The sequence below is a fragment of the Rattus norvegicus genome, chromosome 9 (assembly GCF_036323735.1).
Source record: "Rattus norvegicus strain BN/NHsdMcwi chromosome 9, GRCr8, whole genome shotgun sequence".
In the NCBI taxonomy this organism is placed as follows: domain Eukaryota; kingdom Metazoa; phylum Chordata; class Mammalia; order Rodentia; family Muridae; genus Rattus; species Rattus norvegicus.
Genome location: NC_086027.1, coordinates 55,732,276 through 55,757,407, shown reverse-complemented (window position 1 = coordinate 55,757,407; position 25,132 = coordinate 55,732,276). Strand labels below are relative to the sequence as shown.

The following is a 25,132-nucleotide window of genomic DNA, read 5'->3' as shown; positions in this document are numbered from 1 at the left end:
TAATGCTGTGACCCTTTAAAACAGCTCCTCATGTTATAGTGACCCCCCCAACCAAACAGTTATTGTGTTAGCACTTCATAACTGTAACTTTGCTACTTTTATGATTATACAGCAGCTGAAGCAGCCAGCAATTTGCTATATTATGTACACACTAAAGCTTCACTTATAATCTGGGGTAGAGCCCAGTTATTGCCTAACCAAGTCCCCAACTTAGCCTGTTGTATTCAAACGATGCTAAGAACATAGTCATAAATGAGCCAGGAGCACTAGATTCCAATCTCACATTCACTACTAGCTGAGTGAGTGACCTAAGTAAGTTTTGGGAACGTTGATTCTCTGTAAAATGGTAATCCATACAATTTTTGTAAAAAGTGGTTGGGATGTTATATTGGGATTTTAGCTGATAAGTAAAAGTTAGATCCTTTTTACAGAGTGCCCCTGTCAGAATTATAATGTCATAGTGCTTGCAACAAAAAAGAAATCTGACAATTAGATACTTAAAACCATATTCTTTGTTTCATTAATATAATCCTACACAACTCATATATAGTAAATAATGAACAGGTAGGGAGGACACAAAAATGAAATTAAATTTAAAATGAGCAGTTTCACGAGCACCGTTGGGTGCTTCCTAAACTTCTTCTTTTCATTACCCAAATTTTTACACAATTTCTGGTATATAGTGATATATAAAATAGGTATACAAATCCAATATTTAATAATTGAGATACTTTGTTATACATGTTTTTATCATTTATTAAGAATGAATACAGATTTGCACATTGAAGGGATAGATAGAGGTGCTTGTTTATTTTTACATATTTAAATCCTGGAGGAACATTTGCTGTTTTTAGAGCACAGAACATCTTCAAATCTTTCAGGTCTGATCAGCTGATTCTGTAATTGTCAATACTTACAACATACTTGGTCTATGTATATTTTACAGAACTGCATAAATACATTTAGGGACTATGGTGGTTTGAATCAGAATGGCCCCCTGGGCTCATATTTGGATCCTAGTTGATGAAACTATTTTGGGAAGCATGAGGAGATGTGGCCTTTTCAGGTCCAGGGCCTTTCTCTGCTTCCAACTTGTGGATCAGGATGTAGCTCTCAGTTACTTCTCCAGCACCAAGCTTGGCTGCCTGCCACCATTCTTCCTGTCATGATAATAGATTTACCTCTGAAACTGTAAGCAAGCCCTCAGCTAAATGCTTTCTAGGTTGCCTACAACATGGTGCCTCTTCACGGCAATAGAACAGTAACTATGACTTAAGTTGGTCCCAGTGATTAGGGTTCTGTGACAGAATGACCATGCTGCTTTTTGGAGAATTATGGAAAACACTGGAACCTTGGACAGGAAAGCTGTTGAATGCTGCAAGTGGGGTTTATTAGGTCACCCTAGTACAAATTTGGAAGACAGTAGTGCTAAAAGCAATTTGGATTATAGAGGCCCAACTCAGGAGCTTTCACAGGGGAATAATATTAGCAACTAGGCTAGAGACATTCTTGGGATACTTTGGCAAAGAATGTGGCTGCCTTTTGCCCTTGTCCTAAGAATGTGCCTGAGGTTAAGTTGAAAAGTTTTGGATTAATGTCCTTATAGTTTAGGATGACTCCACTGTATAATATATAAAGAGCAGGCAGGGCAAAGAGAAATATAAACACATTTCGAGGGTCAAAAGAGCACCAGAGGATGTAATATCAAGTTGGAGCCTCGGTTTGTGCTGAAAGACATGGAGGTAGGGGCAGTAAAGAGGGTGGGGTTGACAGCGCAAGACCCTACCCAGCTAATCCTGCAAGTTGTAGAAGAAAAGACCTAGGAAGTGAAGGGAAGCTTATACAACAAAGAGAAGTACCAACAAATCAAACCTTATACAAATACAATTCAAGGAGCAAGAGAAAAGGCATTGTGGAACCTTCTTCCTTGGTTGAGAAAAGCTGCCTAGACCAGGTGTGTGACCGGGGAGTGGGTCCCCACATGAAGGTCTGGTGACGGCTTGAGAGGAGCTGTTTTAACAGCTTCACTTTAGTGAAGCCTAAATTATGTTGGAGACTCCACGATGCTGAACATGCCGGAAGCCTGCAATATCTACTGAGGAAAGCTGTGTTCGGGAGAACCAGCTCAAGGGTGAGAAGTGTGTTGCAGACAACTGAGATGAAAGCAATGGGAGATCTGAAGGGCCATCCAAAGCCCTTTCTCCCTGGACTCACTGCTGTAGGATTTGGACTTTGCCTTGCTTGGCTTCAGTCTTACCTTTATCTGCTATTTCTTCATTATACACCTCTTCCTCCTTTTTAGAATGGTCCTGTATATCATGTACCATTGCATGTTGGAAGTATATAATTTGATTTTGATTTTATAGGAGGTTACAGCAAATTTTAAAAATGTAACATCCTGATATAAAATAACTTGAAAATAGAGATATTTACATGCTTATGTGCTGAGAAATGATGGTAGAAAAATATTTAAAGTCTTTATTTCCATAATTGCATGCATATGTATCTATAAGGGTAGAAAACTTAGCATGTACAGTAAGAATAACTCGTAATATACAATAGTGTGAATTCATAGTGAGGTGCTGTAGGCACAGCCTGCCAGCACACACAGCACATACTTTGCTGGTCATTCAGAAGCTGGGGTTTAAGTCATATGAATAACTAAGGACAAACATTAAAAGAAAACAGATATTAAATCGAGTGATTGGGTAAAAGATTCCTTCCTATCTAGCATTTGTATTCTTTTGTAATTTCCTTCAGTGTTACTATAATCTTAGTTTAAATTACAATTTATTCTTTAAGACGTGCTCCAAAATGTCCAATGTCTGGGGAAAAAAAGACATCAACAATGTAACAGGACAATTGGTCAGGCCCATTTTACTTTAGAGGTATTTGCTTCACAGGGACACTCACCAGTTTAACATCAATGCTGTTGGCTCCGGCATCCAAGGAGTTTTCAATGAGCTCTTTCACAACACTGACCACTGAAGTGATTGTCTGAGAACTGGACAGGAGGCGAACTGTCGCTGCAGGCAACTGTTTCATCCTAGCCTGCACCAGAGTAGTTAGAAAAGAATCATTAGGAGTAAAATAAGGATGGCTAAATACTGCTGACTCTCACAGAGCAGACAATACTAGATGACACCATAAGAGCTCACCGGCGTTGAGCCACTACTTATACAAGACTGTACTTCAAACTCACATAGTCAGATAATTAATTTCTTACTAATATCCTTGGATACAGGTACCATTACCATCTCTACTTAGTGAGATTACTGAAGCATTCAAAGAGAAACTAAGTTCATTCAGTTACTAAAACACAGGGTCAAGACTTGGATCCAGGAAGTCTTGAGACACATAATTAGTTACCTCTCACAAGTGCAGTGACCCAACAGCTCTAAAAACCCCAGGAGAAGTAGATTTTCAGGAAAGACAGCAGACTGGTAGTTACCGCCACATGATGGGAAAGTAGAAGCATCAGAATAAGAAAAAAAACAGATCAGACACAGAAGGAGCTGGAGGGAGAAAAAGAAAGAAGAAAGTGGTGATAGGGGGGTGGCAGAAGCCATTTGCTTTGAATTACAACAAAATAATAAAAAAAATGTTTAACTGATTAAAAAATAAAACAAAATGGACTTTACTTTTAAAGAGAGAAAGAGGAATTCACATATGCAATGGCAGAAAAGCTAAGTTCAGGGGAAAAGGTGGGCAATACTGAAAAATGATCTGAGCCAGAGGCAGCAATACAGTCTTGTTCACAGCAGGGGAAAGTAAGCAGAAGACCCTTTCAAACAGATTCTCCCCTAGAAACAGATTAGGTTTGAGTCGAGAGAGAGCTACTCACCAGGACTCCCCAGATACTCAGAAGGGAGACAAAACCAACACATACACAAAGTCAAAGAGTTGTTAATCAGAAACAAGCAAGATTGGCAAAGCCCTAGACAAATTAAAACAAAGAGAAGATTCTAATTACTAATAGAAATGGAAAAGGTCATGTGGCAAGAGTTCAATGAAATAATGAGGATCATTTGGTTATACTACGATGGTGGTTTGAATAAGAATGTCCCCAGTAGTCTACCATAAGTGATTTCAAAATCTTTCTGACCCTCATCTAACTTTGTGTTAGCCTTTAAAACGTCTTACTCCTGAGTTTGAGCACCAAGAGGGTATTCATAGGCAGGAGCCCACTCTTGATCTGGCCATCAACAAAAAAAGGACTAAAAGTTTTAATTGGCTTAATCAGAGTGGTTGTCAAAAACCATCTCAGTGGATCATTTCACCAGCATATGGATGCTGGGAATTGAACCCTGGTTCTCTAGAAGACCTCTTAACCTCTGAGCCATCTTTCCAGACAAGGGAAAGCAATCTTATGGGAAGGGGAAGAAGGTTAAAAACAAAAGAGGGTAATAGAACACACGTATCTGAGAGCAGATGGAGCATTAACTAATGGAGGGAGAAGGGAACAAAAAACCGAGTAAGACTTGGGAATAGAGAAGTGTGGTCTCCCTACCCCCTGGAGATCATGGTTCAAGGCTTATATAATTTTGGGCATGGGGGTCAGAGGGTCAGAATATCCAGAAAGGGCAAAGGTCACTACATCATCATCATGGGGAAGCATTTTCATGAATATCAACTGCTAGCTGAATGGGTTCTTATTGGCAGAAAGGAAGTTGAACCTGTTATCTAACTAAGGCTATGTGACATTCTACAGGTAGAGGTGTGTAGGGGTATTTGAACTCCCCAGACAAGGTCAGAGAAGGGGAAGCTCTGTCAGTGAGAAACGTCCTCCATATTGTGCTGAACTCAGAAGGCTATCCAGACAATGGTAGACTCTGACCTTAATTAGCAGGGCACCAGGGCAGGGGGACAAACTGGAACAAGGTGTAACACTTGTATGAACGAAAATGCCATAATAAAACTCATTATTTTCATGCCAACTTAACAACTAAATAAGACAGAAAGTTCACTAGTGTAAATGGAAGAAAACTGATGTTTTTCTTTTTCTCTCCAAGGGTTTTGAATATATGTATAATTCTGATTTCCTTCCTATTAAACTCCAAGTGCCTGCTGGGGCCGCCAGGTCAAACTCAGGGTATTCCTATCAAATTAATTACACAGTCAAACCCGGATGGAATGAGTTCCTATTTCTCATCAAGTCTTTTGCTTCACATTTAGCCCCTCCGTTATGAAATTTAGCACGCTAGACACTGTGCTGAGCTCTTCATATAGGAACTGCTTTTAATCTCTAAGTTTGAAAATGAAACACCCTCCAAGCATCTTATCACCATTTAAGATGTGTACAATAAGTGGAAATGTTCTCAAGATCAAGGTTGTTTCATGTTGACCTTCCTCTGTTCTGTCCCATGAAAGAAGGACAAAGAGCCAGGAATAAGGAACATTCTTATACATGGTTTTCTGACAATATATCACAAAAGATGGCCAGAACCACAACTTACTCAGAAGCCACTCCAACTCACACAAAACACAGAAAGAACTACAGGGATGTCTGCCCCACATCTGCTAAGCCTCAGGCTGATGTCACTTGACTCACGAGGCTACCCTTGATTAAGCCCTGGTAAACTCATCCCATTCATGGCCTTACAAACTCTACAAATATGTATAATATGTATAACTAGTCTTCGAAGTTTGTTTTTTTTTTTTAGGTTAATAAACAGAGATAAAAAAACAGAATAACTGAGTGATTGGGCTTGACTGCTTCTCAAAAGTTAGAGATCTTTACCTTAAATGTCCTGGTCCAAGCTCATCATATCAGCTCACTGACTCACTGAGGGCAGTAGAATCACAGAGACAAATGAATTTCAAAGACTTCTTAAAAAGCACCAGTGAGCTGTCAATAATTTAAGAACGATAAGGACGGTTATCATGAGTGTAACTGAGATATGCCTGGCTGGCAATGAGCACATGATGCTGGCATTTTTGGGGTGCGGATAACGATTCAGCCATGTAACCGCGTCCCTGGTACATCATTAATCATGCAAATGTTTTGGAGTCTTACGGTGCCTTTTTAGACCAGGCAGCTCCTTTGGATTTGGCTATCAAGAATCTCAAATCACTTTTAATCCAAACGAGTCAAACTCCAGACCTAAAACATGTTTCTAATCATGTGAAAAATCTCTGTGCAGGGAACAGAGGGTCCTTTGTCTGATGATCCAACAAGGAAACGCATCTTTTTGTTCAAAAAGAAACCAACAACAACACAACAGCAACAACAAACAGAATTAAAATGAACACGTTGGTACTTAAAAGCCATGCAGGAGGATTTTTGCTGCTGTTGGTATACAGCACTTGCCAACAGGGAATTCACTGAGTAAACCTCAGACTGGCAGTCATTCTCCTGTTTGCAGCTCCTGAGTGCTAGAATTACAGGTGTGCACATGGCAGGGAGGGGCGTTACATCTGCTTTTATTTATACCTAACTTCAGAAAGTATTTTGGGAAGATTAGCCTGACAACATGTAACTCCTTCAGAATGTTAAGAAGGTTTTTGTGGTTGTTATTACTGGAAAGAAGGGACCAAAAAACTGTAAAAACAAAACAAACAAAATACTCTATGAATCTCCTTAATTCCACCTAACTAACAATGTATTTAAACAATGAACCGGAGCTAAGGAATCTAGTTTTAAACAAAATGAGAATACACGAAGCACAAAGCCAAAGGTCAGCTTAGGATTCTTTCTCAGACAATATAAGAAAGACCAGCTGTCATGTGAGGAGATGGGAGGACAGGCGCTGTAACAATTATGCCGGGACTGTAGATAAGCTTCTGAGAAGAGGATAACTTCCTGGGCTCAAATAATTCACCAATACTTTTGCTCCACATAGAGAAGACAAAACTGACTGGCACAACAGAGAACAGACCAATAGCCAAAACCCAGGTCTTAGAGTCTTTCCTGAAGCACTTAAACTCCTCTATAAAAATAAGTCATTGCCTATAAAAAGGAAGAGAATGAGTCAATGGCTTGTTGCAAGGATCAAAGTGAGAAATCTATAAAAGCTAGACATGGCTAAAGGCACAGAAGTGGACAGACAAGGATAAAGGGTGGGAGGGCATAATGAAGCCAATTACTTTGTATATTAGCAGAAAAGAAAACTAGGCATAGAGTCACATACATAGCTACAATCCTAGGCCTTAGAGGGCTGAGGTAGGAAGATGAAGTGTTCAAAGCAGCCTGAGCTTAATAGCAAGATTCTATTGCGGGGAGTAAAAATATCATAAATGGTTAAGGGCCTAAAAAAGTAATTATTATATTCTGGTACTGGGGACTGAACCCAGGGCTTTGCATATGCCTCTTTTCTTTGTGAGACAGGGTCTCAGTACGTTGCCAGGGCTAGTCTTGAACTCACTCTGTAGGCCGGTCAGGACCTGATCTTGTTAATTCTTCTACTTCAGCCTCCAAAGTAATGAAAACCACAAGCCTGTGTCACCAGGACAGACTATAAATCTTATGATGTGAGATCATTATGTAGAAGCACAGTGGGAATTTGTTTCTAATACTAACAATTACCTATCAATGATTTGATTTAGTTTTAGGGTAAGCTGTTTGAAATGAAGAAGGCCAGTAATTCGTTTGGAGTTCTCAACTGGGGAGAACACTGGACAGTGAATCTCCATCATCATAACATCCATACAAACTAATGCTTTCACAGATAAAAGGTGCCTTCTTGTATTCTAAGGCTTCGGATTGGCCTCAGGTACTATACAGTAGAGTAGACAACAGCCACACGGAGAGCTATGAGCCTTTACAATGGATAATAGATTTAAAACAGCACAAAAGCATAAAATGTGATTAACTCTCACTCTGATTATAGCACAAACAGTATTTTGGCTTTATAAATGAAATAATAATGTATAACAACATAATAGGGTTATAATGAGATAAGTAAATATATAAAGAGGCTTATTATGGTATGTCTATAAAAATCTCAAAAGAACTCAAGATGCTCTAACACTCATTCATATTGCTAAATGAGCAACCCAGTTCCTATCTTTTCTCTTCCCCTAATCCTCCCCTCCCCTATCTCTATTCCAAGACAGGGTTTCTCTGTGTAGCAGATCCCTGCTGTCCTGGACTCCCTATATTGATTAGGCTGGTCCTAAACACAGAGATCTGCCTGCCCTGCCTCCTGAATGCTGGGCTTAAAGGCATGTGCCACCATACCGGGCCCAGCCACCATCTTAACCGCTACCCAAAGAGAACTCAGTAGGCAGGCTTGGGTTCAAATCTCTTTGAGAACCCCAATGCCCTAAGTTTGAGAAATTCACTTAATCTCATCCAGACCTTTATTTTTCCCACAATCTTCAGAATCATTTTGTCTCATTTTCTACATTTCAAAATAATTTTTTTTCAAACTGCTAATTTTACCCCAAGTTTTGTTATTCAAGTTATCAGAGATCATGGCAATTCACAGCAACTTGTCACCATCCCTCTGTGTCCTGTGGTTCCATAACATGATTCTCTACTGCCTTGTTCCTTTGGCAGTTTCAGACCAAAGGCCCCTCTCTCCTACCCAACTCCTGTGGCCTGAATGCTTATGCTCCCAATAGCAATTAGTAGGACCCTCTGGGATACATCAGGTCAGGAGGGTAAAGTCCTCATGTCTGGGATACAGCATAGAGAGGAAGTCCTAGATCTTCACTCTTCAAGGGCACAGGAAGGAGATGCCACCTACGAGCCAAAGACAGTCACCAGCTCCTGAATTTGCCTGGATCTCGGTCTTGACAGCATCCAGAATTACAAGAAGCCCGCTGTTTATAAGCTTCCTGGCCCATGGTTCTTTAACAGCTAGAATAGACAAAGGCACTAGCATTTACACCTCCCTTTGTCAATTCAGCCTCCCTATAAGCATGCTGACCTGAAAACCAAAAAACCTAGCCATTTCCCTCAGCCCTCTTATGCCAGCAATTTTCTCCTTTTCTGTGACTAAACTTGAGGTTGAGCCCTTACCCAGTGTTACAAATTCCCTACCACCAAATCATTTCTAAAATAGTTGCCAAACAGAATATACTACACCCGCCTTAGTACAAGTCTGAGTTCAACAATGATCTTTGCAGGCACTAACCCCTTTCCTTGGGACCTATGTTGATATTTTCTTTGCTTTGGTATTTAGAATCAAACCAAGGGTCATGCAAGGCAATCACTTTACTGTTGCTATGTCCCTGGTAAGGGACCATATCTATCTATATCCCTAGTGAGGGATCATTCTGTTCACTTCCCAGATAGTTCTATCTGTTTCTGATGTCTTTGCTTTTCTTGGCTTCTGAGGAATATGACCAAACATAAATCTGTATGGCCATGTGACAGGCATTTCTAACAATACTTGCCACTGCTGCCTCAGGTAAGTATCTGTAAACTAGACCTTATCATCTTACTTCCCTGTCCTTTGCACTTAGCTTTGCTGTCTCCAATAACACATTAGTGGTCACCACAGTCAAGAACTCCATTTTCCTTTGTTATTAAACTCTATTTGTATCCCCGCTACTCAACTTCCTCTTAATCAATCAGTTACAGTGTCGGTCACAACAATCCTTTCTGATTACCCACTGGAATAATCCTTCTCTTTCCCATACTCTTTAAGTACTTGGCTTGCATCACGCACAGGATGTTTGTCAAAATCTTATCCTCAACGACGTAACTTTTTGAGTGCAAGGGATCATGTAGTTTATCTCTGAATGAAAAAAACAAAAAAGAGGAGCAAGCTCGGTGTTTTAATCATGCTGACCAGTCCTTGATTAACCAGAGACACTAAGAAGTCCATCCCCCAGCCCAGTGTACCTCCTGGCCTTCAATTCATCCCCAGCCTTAGTTAAGGTTTCTATTGCTTCAATGAGACATCACAAACAAAAAATAAGTTGGGGAGGAAAGGGTTTATTTGGCGTATACTTCTAGATCATAGTCCATCACTGTACGTCAGCACAGGAACTTAAGTAGGGCTGGAACCTGGAGGCAGGAGCTGATGCAGAAGCCAGGGAGGAGTGCGGCTCACTGGCTTGCTTCCCCTAGCTTGCCCATCCTGCTTTCTTATAGGACCTAGGATCACCAGCCTAGGGATGACAGCACCCACAGTGTGCTGTGTCCTCCCTCATCGATCACTAATTGAGAAAATGCCTTACAACTGGATCCTATGGTGGCATTTCCTCAACCGAGGTTCTTTCTTCTCTGATGACTCCAGGTCGTATCAAGGTGACAAATACCAGCCAATACATTCCCCTGATCCAGTGTACTGCCTAGCAATTTCTGGATTCCAGGGCCTTATTTATCTTCCTTCTAAGTATCATACTTAGATGACCTAAGAGACAAGATAAATTTTATTGTATCTCAGAATCTCTTTCTTTCTATAATTTGCTTGGTAATAAAATTAATAGCCAACATAGGAACTCTGTGGACTATCTCTTATAATCCTCAACACATATTACACATCTATTACAATGAAATGGAAAAGCTTGTTAACTCGCAGAAGATTACCGCCTTTCTAAGACACATACATATTCTGGCTTGGAAAACCACACCTCAATACTTGCCAAGCAAGCAAGCTAAAAATCTCAACAATACTGTAAGAACTCCCAGATACATGACACCTGGTCTTATTTCTGCTCCTTCCTGAGTTTATTAGAAGAGGATTCTTCCCAATACCACTTCTGGTCAGCCCCTTAGTATTTCTCCTCTGAACGATTTCAATCACTACCAAATTGATATCTGGACTTAAATATTTATAAGCTGTTTCTATAACTTTAATATCTTTGCTACCCTACTTTAAATTTTTAAGATTTTCAATTGCTAAGTACGTTAAGTCCAAATTCCCTACTACCCTATTTCTCTAATTTCATCCTATTTTCCAAATGTACACATAGTACAAATCTGGCCATACTACAATGTGGCTCTCTTTATCTAGATGTGGTAGGATTCCGAGTCACATGACATTTTTCTGGGATATCTTGTGCCAATTCCCAAAACTCTTCTTCTGTATTCCAATCTCTCAAGAGATTAGGCATCCCTTCCTTATTTTTAATTCAAACCCATAAATGGCTATTTTATTTATTTGTCCCTTCCTTTTGGCTCACACTGCTTTGAGGGCAGAGAATCTATGTTGAAAACATATTCAGGAGTGTGGCATATTATTAAGTGGTGTGCAACTTAAAGGCCTCTTCTGAAAAGTCAAAGGGTTACTGCCAGGCTTACATGTCCCAGAACAAAACATGGAATGTCGGAAAAGAATTCATACCTACTGAGGACAAGCCTAGTATTGGAACAGTCCTAGTGTTGGAAAAGAATTAATGTCTACTGAAGCCAATCAACAGTACTAGAAATATGAGGTGATCAGAAAGAGAAACTGATGTATGAAAGCAAGAAGATTAGAGAACTTGGACTTTACGGAGCAAACAACAAATTTTAAAAAAGAATCCAATCCAACCATTACATAGAACCAACATAAATATAAGATATCTACACATACATGCAAGCATTCTGTCAACTTTAAAATGTTTTCCAGAATTACTTCTGAAATAAAACTCACAAAGTTTTATAAATACAAATCACCAAGGTAAAGAAAATGTACTTTCAATGATGATTCAGGAAGAAAATGGATCAATTAAATCTTTTTTTCTCCCCTTCCTCAATGAGATGAACTTCTGGTATTCACATCTCTTTGGGATATACTTACACGTGATTGTTTTCATCGGGGATAAACGCAAATTAACACCTTTCTGTATGAGACAACGCACAGCACTTCTTGGAGCTACACTCTCTAGCAAGACAAAACTTTCCCAGCTTGAACCCCAGGGGTCTGAGCTCCAACTACTGCCTAGCCAGCCCAGAAGGCTTGACAAGCGTGCGCGCGCAAGCCCTGCACATTTACACCTGGCTCCGGGAGGCGCCTCCAGCCTCCCCGAGCATCACCGGGCGTGCCCGTTCGCCATTACACTACCTTCTAGCTCGTGAGAGGTTATGAGATTCACCACCCACCGCTGCAGGCACTCAGTAGACCCGGAGCAGCAGGCCCTACTTGGCGGGATGTCCTTCTCCTGGAGCGCGCCTGCGCTCAACAGGACCTGCGCTCGCGTTCCTCTTAGGCCCGCCCACAGCGGGAAGTGGGATGGGCGAGACTGGTAGCCAATCGGCTACTCGCAAGAGCAGTTTGGCAGCCTTCCGGAAGCGGTGAGGCGCACCAGTGGCGCTCTGGCGTGGGCACCTACTATAGCTGCCGCGGGATTTGTCCTGTAACCTGCCAGGAGCTGGCGGCCGGTAAGCTCGAAGGCTCCCTGGAGCTAGCTGCGGGAAGGTCTGCGGCAGAGCGAGCTTCCTCTGCTTCAGGGGCTCGCGCCGGGCACCCAAGGTGCCCATAGGTGGGCGGTGCGCCGCGGAAGTGCAGCTGCGATTGGGTCGGTGGGACCTAGGGTGCGTGTGCGCGGGCCGGGAAGGTCTGGGAAGGGAAAGTCTTTGTCTGCCGCTTACCTGTAGGGAAAGGTTTTGTAGTATAGCATAGGTGTCAAAGTGAGGCTCATTCCAGCAGGTTTTGGATTTGGTTTTTAGGGTTTTTTTTAATAGTCTATATTGTTTATATTTTATATTTTTATATATTTAGTTTTTTACATTTTATATTTTTTTATATTTAGTTCGAAGTATTAACTTTTTAAATTGCATTATAGGTTATTATAGAAGCAAAATTTACGCGAGATTTTCCTTTAGTGTAACTTTCATCACTGCCTATTCCATACATCTTGAGAAGCCGGAAGAACATTACACTCCAAAAACACTTGCTTAGCAGGGTGAAATTCCTTTCTTTAAACACTGCAGTAGAAGGGGTTTTATGTATCTTTGAATGGGAACTGAAATGTATTCTAGTGCAATTCTTTCTTTCAGACAATACCCATTTCAGTTTGATTGTAACAAACTAAACTCTCAGACCACGCCCCCCCGTATGATCAGGATAATTGAATACTAATACTAGTTCTTTAGTGTTTCTTCCTGAACATAGAAGGAGGAGGAAGCCAGTGGTGTGGTGGGGGAGGGGCTGAGGCAAAGAAAAAAATAAGTAGAGAGTTTGGCTAAAGAGATATTGAGAAAGATTCATGACTTTAACTTAGTTGTGGTACAAGTTTGTATAACTAACCCAGCAAATTTTTCATTTTACATCAACAACTTGTTATTTCTAGGTTCACTATTCAAGTGGGGACACAGAGCCAGACATTGTTGCCTTGTACACTTGTAATCCCTCTACTCTACAGGAGTTTGAGGACAGTCTGACCTACACAGTAAGACCTTGTTTCAAGAGAGTGGGAAATTAAAGAGGAAACAAATTGCTTTTGACCTCTGACTATTGTTAAAATGTTCCATTACATGTTAGCATCTTGCCACTCAGACTGGTTGGGCCAGTTCTGCTACCCCCCCCCCATTTTTTTAAAATACTATTTTATTGGTGATTATCATATTTGGCAAAACAAACCCCACAGAGAAATAAAAGTAATATATGGAAAGCTAATAAAAGGAAACAAAAAGATGACCTGAAAATATAAAATGGGCTAGATTACCATGGGAAGGAGAGTGGAGAGAGCAGAGAGGGGATACCCTCGAAACATGATATCGACATATATTGAAACATCACAGTGAAACCTGCTAACTTGCACAATTATATATTTAGCTCCTGGCTTTCACTCTGCTTACATTTTACACATATGTAATTTTTTTCTATTTTAAAGAAATTTTGAAATAGGGTATTGTCATGTGGCCCAGGCTGACCTCAGATTTTGGCAGTCCTCCTGAGTCCTGGGATTACAGGACTGAACCAACACACCTGAATTCAGTTTGAGCTTTCTTTCCTATTATTTCATCTAGTTAAATTGACAGGCTAGGAAACAGGCTTTAGAAAAAGAAGCAGTACAAGTAAGCTTTGTCTGCCTGACAGTAGTGACAGCCAGCGTTGATATTTCATTGCTTATGTTGACATCCGTAGAAGGTATATTTTGGAGGTATGTGTGTTCCCTGTCAGGATGAGAAGGGGAGAAAATCGCAGTAACATTTAATTTATTTCTTTCCTACAGAGCAGACATGAATGTTGGAGTTGCCCACAGTGAGGTAAACCCCAATACTCGTGTAATGAATAGCCGTGGTATGTGGCTGACATATGCTTTGGGAGTTGGCCTGCTTCACATTGTATTTCTCAGCATCCCCTTCTGCAGTGTTCCTGTTGCCTGGACCTTAACAAACATAATACATAATCTGGTAAGAACTCCATTTTACTTTCAATATGGTGCGCTCTAAGGTTCTATGTCAGGGAGTTAAGGAAAGAAACAGTGAGATGCTATTTAATGAGTACAGAGCTTCAGTTTGGAGTGATGAGAAAAGTGGAGATAAGTTACTGGTGGTTCATAACAGCATGAAGGTATTTAATACATGGTAAATAACATCTGTAACTTAGTGGTGTTTGGACAGCACATTGCTCTTCAGTACTGGGATTTGAACTTGGCCCTGTGGATGCCTGGCAAGCTCTGGACTGAAGTACACCTCCAGCCCAACACTTAGGGGTTTTGTTAACAGCACTGTGTTATAAAAGTCACCTATTTAAAATGTACAGTTCCAGACTTGGCATTGCAAAGATAAGTACATGTATATAATCCAGTGGCTTGAGATAATTTTGAAGAATTTTAATGTTGGTTAGGATTCCTTACTTGTCAGGCTTTAACGTTAGGCCTGTTTCTAACACTTCATTTTTTTGCCATTTTAATTTCATTACACTTTCATTGATTGCCATTTTAATAAAAATTACATTATAATTTGGGTTATTATTAATTGATTCACTAGAATATTTGAACATTAATTGGGTTTTGTTTAAGTCTAATAAACATTTTTGGTTTGATCCTTGCAAAGTTTTTTTAAATTGTTTGACTACTTTTTTTTATTCAGTATAAACATTTTAACCTAAGCACTTTTCAGCGTCCTATGGTACCTTAGATATTTCTTGTTGGTTTCATGCTCCTGCCACATTAGCACTACAGATTGTCACAGACTTCACTGACTCCTGAGCATGTTACTCATGCTTGGAAGTTGACTATTAGGAAGAGAACCCATCCAACACTGTGAGGGTTTCTTAACCTTTAAGTGATTACTAAAGCAGAGTGGAAAGGGAACTGAATCCAAACTGATTATATGCTTGCTTATTAGAGCAGAACAGAAAGAAAGAAAGGAGATAGGTGTTTTTATACTAATAGTTAATTTACATACGGAATGTTGGTGAGGTTGATGATCAGGGTACTGGGTTGGTAGAAAAGATAAGTAAATACTTCTTCCATTTTAAGTGAGGGACTCTGATAGAACATCACTGTTGTACTTGTTTAAGCGGTGGAATCACTGGGCATGGTTGCACGCACCTCTGATTAGGGAGGCAGAGGCAGGTGGATCTCTGCAAGTTCAAGGCCAGCTTGGTCTATTTAACAAGGTCAAGAAAAGCAAGACTACATAGAGAGGCTCTATCTCAAAGAGACAGAGACAGAGGAAAGGAGGGGGGGGAGAGGGAGGGAGGGAGGGAGGGAGGGGGAGAGAGAGAGAGAGAGAGAGAGAGAGAGAGAGAGAGAGAGAGAGAGAGAATGGATGAGAATGAATATATCTTATCATGTTGCCCAGGATGGCTTTGAACTCCTTGGCTCAAGTAACCTTCCCATTTCATCTTCCCAAGTAAGTGGGACAGAAGGTGCATACCCAGAGTGGTGCATAGTTTTAAATAGTGGTTTCTAGAAATGCTTGACTAGAAACCTAGTCATCTCCTTTTGACCAGAACTTTTATTTTGGCTTCTGTGGGATCACTTTGTCCTAGGTATACCTCCTGCAGAGTCTTCTTTTTATGTAGAAGGTCGCAATAACATTCGCCACCACAAGATGGCGCTGGCTTCCACTGCACCCCACGTGGAAGGCCGAGATAGCTTTGCCATTACAAGATGGCGCTGGCCTCCGCCGCACCAGCCGACTTCCTTTTAGGAAGTTAACTGTGTGTGTATGTGCAAGAGTGCCTTCATGCCAGGTCTTTGCCCACTCCAGGGCGTGCCTAATGAGATCATGGGTAAGCGACCAACCAGGTGTGGATGCGCCGCGCTAGGGTGTATATAAGCGCGCCATGCCGTTGCGCCTGGCCACTCTTTAAGATTCAATAAACGTTTTAGGTGTCCCCGTGTATTCTTGCTGGTGAGGTCGCGCAGGACATTTGGTGCCGAGAACCCGGGACGCCACACCATCGCCAGGCGCTGACAGAGGAGGTCCTCCGTCCGCAGAGAGAATCCAAAAAGCTGCAGGACGCGGGTAAGGCCCTGAGAGACATGCTTAGTCTTGATCTGTTCCACTTCACTCCCCTGCAAATCGTTTTAGCAGCCCTCATGCTTTCTCTATTGGCCTTTGAGTTTTTGGCTGCTGCCAGACAGCATCAGAGGTCGCATGGGAGCCGCCCAGCTGTAATAGCAAAGCAGAGAGTGCTAGGGCAAGTACAAGACGGCATGTCAGAAACAGGGTGGGGTAAAAAATTAAAGAGCTCAAGGAAAAAAGATAAAAATAAGCAGACAGTCACTTCCAAAGACTTCAGATCTGCGGAGGTGAGAGATTGGGGAAAAAACGCCCCGGGAGAGATGAAACAGAGAAGGGAAAAAAAAGTCTTGAAAAGGAGAAGTCGTTATCCGTTAAAGGAATTAAAGGCTTCAGAGCTTGATAGCTCAGAGACAGATGAGCTTAGCTCCTCTGAGGGAGAGGATTTAGAAGATGAGGCAGCTCGCTATGAAGAAGAAGGATACTACCCAGATGAACAACGAGCTAACAGCTTGGGTAAACAGAAGGAAGTGGGAGGTGGAAACCATGCGGTTTCCCAGCCTATAAGCCCCAGCGCCCCTCCATCTTATATGGAGAGATTCCACTCAGATTCCTTCCTCACTAAAGAGGAACAGAAAAAGATACAGCAGGCATTTCCGAAGTTTGAGGCCGCCGATGGAGGCCGTGTTCACGCACCAGTAGAATATGTTCAAATTATGGAACTTGCCGAGTCGGTCCATAACTATGGAGTTAGTGCCAATTTTACTATTGCTCAAGTCGAGAGGCTTGCCACTCTGGCCATGACTCCAGGAGACTGGCAGACAACAGTGAAGGCTGCGCTCCCTAATATGGGACAATATGTGGAATGGAAAGCCTTGTGGTATGACGCCTCTCAGGCACAGGCCAAAGTCAATGCCATTGCTGAAGGCGATTAGAGAGATTGGACACTTGATCTGCTAACAGGACAAGGGCAGTATGCCAATAATCAAACAAACTATGACTGGGGAGCATACGCTCAAATCTCTGCTGCCGCCGTTAAGGCGTGGAAGGCACTTTCCAAGAAGGGAGAGTCTGGGGGACACTTAACGAAAATTATACAAGGCCCCCAGGAGCCATTCTCAGACTTTGTGGCTAGGATGATGGAGGCAGCAGGCAGGATCTTTGGAGACCCTGAACAGGCAATGCCTTTAGTGGAACAGTTGGTCTATGAGCAAGCCACACAGGAATGCAGAGCAGCTATTACACCTAGGAAGAGCAAAGGATTACAGGACTGGCTGAGAGTTTGCCGAGAACTTGGAGGCCCGCTTACTAATGCCGGCCTCGCGGCTGCTATCCTACAGGACCAAAAGTGCTCAGGTACAGGTGATCGCAGGGTCTGCTATAACTGTGGCAAACCAGGACATCTGAAAAAGGAGTGTCAGGCCCTCACAAAGAAGAGAGCACCAGGACTGTGTACTAAGTGTGGGAAAGGCTATCATTGGGCTAGTGAGTGTCGCTCAGTTAAAGATATCAGAGGCAGGCTTATTCAGCCCGGGCCTCCCCAGGCAGAAGGGGGTGAAAATACTCCAAAAAACGGGTATCTTGGCCCCAAGTCTCAGGGCCCCAAAACATATGGGACTCCAGCTCACAACAGACGGACACCACGGTTCACAGAGCTACAAAAGGCTCAGCAGGAATGGACCTCTGTTCCACCACCCAATTCATATTAATGCCACTGATGGGTGTGCAACCTGTCCCCACTGACTACAAAGGCCCCCTACCCTTAGGAAGTGTCGGCCTTATTTTGGGTTGATCCTCCTTAACCTTAAAGGGACTTATTGTTCACCCTCGAATAATAGATCAAGATTACACGGGAGAACTTCAAGTTCTCTGCTCTTGCCCTCAAGGCGTTTTTTTCCATCTTCTCAGGTGACAGGATTGCTCAGTTGATTATCCTTCCAAGCTTACATGATCATTTCCCTTCTTCCGTGGTCCCTAGAGGCCCCGCGAAGTTTGGCTCTTCCGGGACTGATTCTGCTTATTTAATGATGGACCTTAATTCTGGACCCTCTTTAGAGTTGAATATAGAAGGGAAAACTTTTACGGGAATTCTAGATTCAGGGGCTGATAAGAGCATTATCTCCTCTAGTTGGTGGCCTAAGGCATGGCCTGTCACTCAATCATCCCATTCCTTACAAGGACTAGGGTATGAGGCCAGCCCCACTATCAGCTCACGCTCCTTGATCTGACATGCTCGAGAAGGCCAATCAGGAAGGTTCATTCCTTATGTCCTCCCTCTTCCTGTTAACCTTTGGGGGAGGGATGTCTTACAGGGTCTAGGACTGACATTGACCAACGAGTACTCTCGACAAACTGTCGAGATTATGAAGAGAATGGGCTACGAGGAAGGGAAGGGATTAGGAAAAAAGGAACAAGGAAAATTAGAACCAGTCCCACAAGAAGGTAATATAGGAAGGCAAGGCCTGGGTTTTTCCTAGGTGCCATTGAGGGTTCTATGCCCATACCCTGGCTTACGGAGGAGGTAAAATGGGTTCCTCAATGGCCTCTATCCTCTGAAAAATTGGAACCTGCCACTAAATTGGTTAATGAACAATTACAGCTTGGTCATTTAGAACCGTCCATTTCACCATGGAATACTCCTATTTTTGTGATAAAGAAAAAATCAGGAAAATGGAGACTTCTCCATGATTTGAGAGCCATTAATGCACAGATGCGTTTATTTGGCTCGATCCAACGAGGCCTACCCTTACTCTCCGCCTTACCTAAGCAATGGAAGATAATAATTATAGACATTAAGGATTGTTTCTTTTCCATCCCCTTGTGTCCACAAGACAGACAGAGGTTTGATTTACTATACCAGCTATTAATCATCTTGAACCTGATAAGAGATTTCAGTGGAAGGTCCTGCCTCAAGGCATGGCCAATAGCCCCACTATGTGCCAACTATATGTGCAACAAGCCCTTGAACCTATAAGGAAGCAATTTCCATCTTTGCTTCTGGCTCATTACTGGATGATATTCTAATGTGTGATAGAGATTTAACAACCTTACAGACCTCATATCCCATCTTAATTTAAACATTGGGACAATGGGGACTACAAGTCGCTACAGAAAAGGTTCAAATTGCAGAAACTGGCTCATTTCTGGGATCGGTCATTTATCCTGAAAAAATATTTCCTCGGAAATTAGAGATTCGCAGAGATCATTTACATACCTTAAATGAATTCCAAAAATTATTGGGAGATATAAATTGGCTGAGACCATTTTTAAAGATTTCCTCTGCTGAGTTGAAACCTTTATTTGATATTTTGGAAGGGGACTCTCATATCTCCTCTCCGAGAGCATTGACGCCAGCCGCAAACCAGGCCTTACAAGATGTAGAAAATGCCTTACAGGATGCTCAATTGCAGCGCATTGATGAAACCAAGCCTTTTGATTTGTGTGTTTTCAAAACTATACAGTTACCAACAGCTGCCTTGTGGCAGGATGGGCCTTTATTATGGATCCATCCCAATGCATCTCCTGCTAAGATTATTGACTGGTATCCTGATGTGGTTGCTCAGCTTGCACTCCGCGGGTTGAAGGCAGCTATTACTCATTTTGGGAAAGAACCCAAAATTTTGATAGTACCATATACAGCCATTCAGGTTCAACATTAGCTGCTACCTCAAATGCTTGGGCAGTGTTAGTTACTTCCTTTGCTGGACAGATTGATAATCATTATCCAAAACACCCGATCCTACAATTTGCTTTAAGCCAAGCCATTGTGTTCCCACACATAATGTCTCAGAAACCACTTGTTGATGGGGTTGTAGTGTATACAGATGGGTCAAAAACTGGTGTAGGTGCTTATGTGGTCAATAATAAGGTAGTATCTAAGCAGTATAATGAAACCTCACCTCAAGTTGTGGAATGTTTAGTGGTGCTAGAGGTCCTCGAGATCTTCCCAGGCCCGCTTAACATTGTGTCAGATTCTTCCTATGTGGTTAATGCAGTTAAGTTTCTTGAGGTGGCTGGATTAATCAGGCCTTCCAGCAAACTTGCTCAAATTTTTCAACAAATTCAATCTACCCTTCTCGGCAGGAGATCCCCTGTATTTATAACACATATTAGAGCTCACTCGGGCCTTCCTGGTCCAATGTCCCGCGGAAATGACCTAGTGGACCAAGCTACAAGAGTGATTGCAGTTGCCTTGTCCCCCCAATTAGATGTAGCAAAAGAATTTCACAGACAATTTCATGTGACGGCTGAAACTTTATGCCACCGATTTGCTTTGACTAGAAAAGAAGCTAGGGAGATAGTTACCCAATGTCAAAATTGTTGTCAATTCCTGCCTGTACCACATGTGGGAGTTAACCCACGAGGAATCCAACCGCTACAGGTCTGGCAAATGGATGTTACTCATATCCCTTCTTTTGGAAGACTTCAGTATCTGCATGTTTCTATTGATACATGCTCTGGCATCATGTTTGCTACACCTCTAACAGGAGAAAAGGCCTCGCATGCAATTCAACATTGCCTCGAGGCGTGGAGTGCTTGGGGTAAACCCAAACTCCTTAAGACAGACAATGGACCAGCTTATACTTCTCAAAAATTTCAACAATTCTGCCACCAGATGGATGTGACTCATCTGACTGGTCTCCCGTATAATCCTCAGGGACAGGGCATTGTAGAACGTGCCCATCGCACTCTCAAATCCTATTTAATTAAACAAAAAGGGGGAGTCGAGGAGGCTCTACCCTCAGTACCAAGAGAAGCTGTTTCCATGGCACTCTTCACCCTTAATTTTTTAAATCTTGACGCCCAAGGCCATACTGCGGCCGAACGCCACTATTCAGAGCCTGATAGACCAAAAGAGATGGCAAAATGGAAAGATGTTCTGACTGGTCTATGGAAAGGCCCGGATCCTATTTTAATAAGATCCAGGGGAGCGGTTTGTGTTTTCCCACAGGAAGAAGACAACCCATTCTGGCTACCGGAACGACTGACACGGAGAATTCTGACGCCTAAAAATGACTCCTGGATGGATCCCTCGGAAACTACCTCTAGCCCTCACACTGCCTCTTTGGATTTGGATTCCTAGTACTTCAAAGAATGAGTGGGGGTGGCTCTGTTTGGTGCAGCCCTATGCTGTGGATTAGTGTTCATGCTATGGTTGGTTTGCAAACTCAGATCTCAACAGAAACGTGACAAGGCCGTTATCACTCAAGCACTTGTGGCCATTGAACAAGGGGCCTCCCCTAAAATTTGGTTATCTATCTTCAAAAATTAGTCGGTATCTGAGTTCTCTGCTCTTGCACCCCATGGATCTGTGGATCCATTGCACTGGGATGCGAGAGACTTAATGATTCTTTGATCAGCCCTTCTACATCGCTGAGGTTTCCTCATTGCACGCGATAGGGTGATCATGATTTCCCCACTAACTCATTTTCTGGCTGGCCTCTTTTTAGAGTTCGCCCTAGGTCATTTAACAGTTACTGTCACACAGCACTGCGGTATCCAGAGACGGGCAACTTTCCTCATGCACAGACCAATCTAAGACACGGGGCCCAGTGGCGATAGGGTTACCCTTCGACGGATAAGGCTGTGACATAGAGGAACGACCTAAGACAGGAGCCACAGCAGATGGACGTAACTGCAGGGACCTAGACCAGCCTAGACAATAATTTATTGTTATTAATAAAATAATAAGGGGGAGATGTAGAGGGCCGCAATAACATTCGCCACCACAAGATGGCGCTGGCTTCCACTGCGCCCCACGTGGAAGGCCGAGATAGCTTTGCCATTACAAGATGGCGCTGGCCTCCGCCGCGCCAGCTGACTTCCTTTCAGGAAGTTAACTGTGTGCGCATGTGCAAGAGTGCCTTTGTGCCAGGTCTTTGCGCACTCCGGGGCGTGCCTAATGAGATCATGGGTAAGCGACCAATCAGGTGTGGATGCGCCGCGCTAGGGTGTATATAAGCCGCGCCATGCCGGTGCTCCTGGCCTCTCTTTAAGATTCAATAAACGTTTTAGCTGCAGTAAGGATTCGTGTGTCCCCGCGTATTCTTGCTGGCGAGGTCATACGGTACATTTTTATCCATCCATTAATATTAGTAATCTCCTATGATCCTTTGCTTTGATTCTCTTTATGCTGTATACTCTATCCAGATCATTCCGCCCACCTATATTTTCAGTTTCTATCTGTAGACCAATACTTGTATTTAGATAACCTTACATTTGAAAGCAAACATATAAATGGAACTTGTTGTAGTCCTGAGTTAATCCTCACCACAATGGTCTGTTCCTAACTTCCCTCTAGATCTCATCTTAAGAATTTACTGCCTGCTAGACCACTGAATTTCAAAGGTAAAACATTGTATTGCCACCCTGACCTTTTCATGTTCAAAGGGGATTCCAGTAATAGCCACTCCAAGAGAGGTAGAAGCCTGCAATGCCCTGTGCAAATAGGATGTGGCCACTTCTACATTGTGTTAATGCTTTTTCCTATGTATGGCTACTTACTGTTTTACTATTAACTTGCTTATAGCATCATTTATCAGATAATTGTCACAATAGTGTTCCTCTTCATATTCCTCAATTCTACCCTCCTCTATTCAGACTTGACTTAGAATGTTTTTAAATGTGTATCTATACAAGACCTATTTATAAATCCTTTGAGGATTCTCCTTTGTGTTTATAGTAAGATCCCTAGCTCTTTGTGTGGCATAATTATTCTGTTCACCTTGTCTCTAAACCAAATATAGGCTGTAGGCTATGTTCTAGCAGTTTTGAAAAAACAATATTGTTGTGAACTTTTGCCTTGGTTTCAGCTTTTCTATTTCCTCATTCTGCCTGGCTGATTCCTGTCCAAAAAACTACTCAGACTTCACCTCCTATACTAATCTATAGAACCCTTTGCATTTGTTATATATTCATAATAGTTTGTAATTAGGAGCTTAATCTTAATTGTTCATTTACTTTGACATTTGAAACAGGCTCTTACTCTGGCCCCAGGCCGGCCTTGAACTCTTGGCATTCATCCTGTTTCAGTTTTCCAAGAGTTAGGATTTCATGAGTGAGCTGTCACATCTGGCTTCTTTATATTTTAATTTCTGCATTCTCTGATGATGTATATGTGTGTGTGTGTGTGTGTGTGTTTACTGAATACATGTGTTTAAATGTATTATAGATGCCCTTTCCATTCCTGCCTTCCTTGCTTTGAAGTTGATTGACTTGAGATTGTGTCACAGTACACAACTATGAGCAAAAACTGGATAGTGGACACAATATAGGGAATCATTCATTATTAGTTCAGCACACTAAAAAATAAAACTAAACTAAATTTGACCAACCCTAGATATAGCAACTATAAGACTGCAAGTTATAGCAACTATAAGACTGCAAGTTAAGCTTTCCATTGAAAATAGCCCCCATTTTAGCCAACTGAAATGTGATATGCGAAGCCTTAAGCATGTGGAAATGGAGGGCACTGTAGTGCAGGACTGTACTGTTCTTCAGAACTCCTTTATTAAAGTTCATTCTTTCATTTTTTTTTTTTTTTTATTAACTTGAGTATTTCTTATATACATTTCGAGTGTTATTCCCTTTCCCGGTTTCCGGGCAAACATCCCCTTCCTCCCTCCCCTTCCTTATGGGTGTTCCCCTTCCCATCCTCCCCCCATTGCCGCCCTCCCCCAAACAGTCTAGTTCACTGGGGGTTCAGTCTTAGCAGGACCCAGGGCTTCCCCTTCCACTGGTGCTCTTACTAGGATATTCATTGCTACCTATGAGGTCAGAGTCCAGGGTCAGTCCATGTATAGTCTTTAGGTAGTGGCTTAGTCCCTGGAAGCTCTGGTTGCTTGGCATTGTTGTACATATGGGGTCTCAAGCCCCTTCAAGCTCTTCCAGTTCTTTCTCTGATTCCTTCAACGGGGGTTCCGTTCTCAGTTCAGTGGTTTGCTGCTGGCATTCACCTATGTATTTGCTGTATTCTGGCTGAGTCTCTCAGGAGAGATCTACATCCGGCTCCTGTCGGTCTGCACTTCTTTGCTTCATCCATCTTGTCTAATTGGATGGCTGTATATGTATGGGCCACATGTGGGGCAGGCTCTGAATGGGTGTTCCTTCAGTGTCTGTTTTAATCTTTGCCTCTCTATTCCCTACCAAGGGTATTCTTGTTCCCCTTTTAAAGAAGGAGTGAAGCATTCACATTTTGATCATCCGTCTTGAGTTTCATGTGTTCTAGGCATCTAGGGTAATTCAAGCATTTGGGCTAATAGCCACTTATCAATGAGTGCATACCATGTGTGTTTTTCTGTGATTGGGTTAGCTCACTCAGAATGATATTTTCCAGTTCTTTCATTTTTTTTAATACTTTATTTTCATGTATATATCTGTGTGTTCACACATACATTCAGGCATCTGTGAAGGCCAGAAGAGGGTGTCAGATCTCCTGGGAGTTACAGGTAGTTGTGAGCCACCTGGCATGAGTTCTGAGAGCTTCCCAGGATTATCATCCCAGCTATAAAATGTAGTCTTTTTGAGTCAATGACTATTAAGTGCTAGTACACCAAATATGTATTTTCTTTTCCTAATTATTTTGGTTTGCAAATAATAATCATTAATACTGTTGTATAAAAGCTACTAAAAGTGAGCATACTAAAAGAAAAGATACAGTCAGGAAAAACATCATTTTGTGTGATGATGTGCATGTTGTGTGCACATTGCTGGGAATTGATTGGAGTCTCATGCATGTTAGTTGTACACTGCTGTAGAGCTAACCTATACTCCAGTGCAAATTTAATCTTTTTCCATTGAAAAGGGTAAACTTTTGAGTATCCCATTTTAAAC

At 42.1% G+C, this 25,132-nt stretch overlaps 2 protein-coding genes across 9 annotated transcripts in view; one reads left to right on the top strand and one right to left on the bottom strand.

The window, feature by feature from the left end:
• The window catches only part of Pms1 (PMS1 homolog 1, mismatch repair system component), a 110,833-nt gene that overhangs the window by 74,818 nt on the left and 10,883 nt on the right, over nucleotides 1–25,132 (bottom strand). The window contains exons 1-3 of one of the 7 annotated variants that reach the window (XM_039084043.2): nucleotides 11,943–12,064; nucleotides 3,370–3,515; nucleotides 2,914–3,051 (exon numbers count right to left, since the gene is read on the bottom strand). In XM_039084043.2, the coding sequence (XP_038939971.1) occupies nucleotides 2,914–3,045 (132 nt within the window). In that variant the 5' untranslated portion in view covers nucleotides 3,046–3,051; nucleotides 3,370–3,515; nucleotides 11,943–12,064. 7 annotated transcript variants of the gene reach the window in all.
• Ormdl1 (ORMDL sphingolipid biosynthesis regulator 1) lies at nucleotides 12,121–22,327 on the top strand. 2 transcript variants are annotated; one of them, NM_001134704.2, is made up of 4 exons: nucleotides 12,222–12,259; nucleotides 14,056–14,236; nucleotides 16,168–16,303; nucleotides 21,252–22,053. In NM_001134704.2, exons 2-4 carry the CDS (start codon nucleotides 14,063–14,065, stop codon nucleotides 21,308–21,310), a joined length of 369 nt encoding a protein of 122 aa, NP_001128176.2. In that variant the 5' UTR covers nucleotides 12,222–12,259; nucleotides 14,056–14,062; the 3' UTR covers nucleotides 21,311–22,053. The 2 variants fall into 2 exon arrangements, with proteins under 2 accessions (XP_038938825.1, NP_001128176.2); XM_039082897.2 differs by having other exon boundaries at nucleotides 12,121–12,259; nucleotides 16,168–22,327.

What these genes read in the sequence shown, in the direction of transcription:
- Ormdl1 (XM_039082897.2), top strand. Translation starts at nt 14,063, where the DNA reads ATGAATGTTGGAGTTGCCCACAGTGAGGTAAACCCCAATACTCGTGTA. An exon ending in CAAACATAATACATAATCTG is followed by an intron (nt 14,237 to 16,167) that starts GTAAGAACTCCA and finishes TAAACGTTTTAG; the next exon opens with GTGTCCCCGTGTATTCTTGC.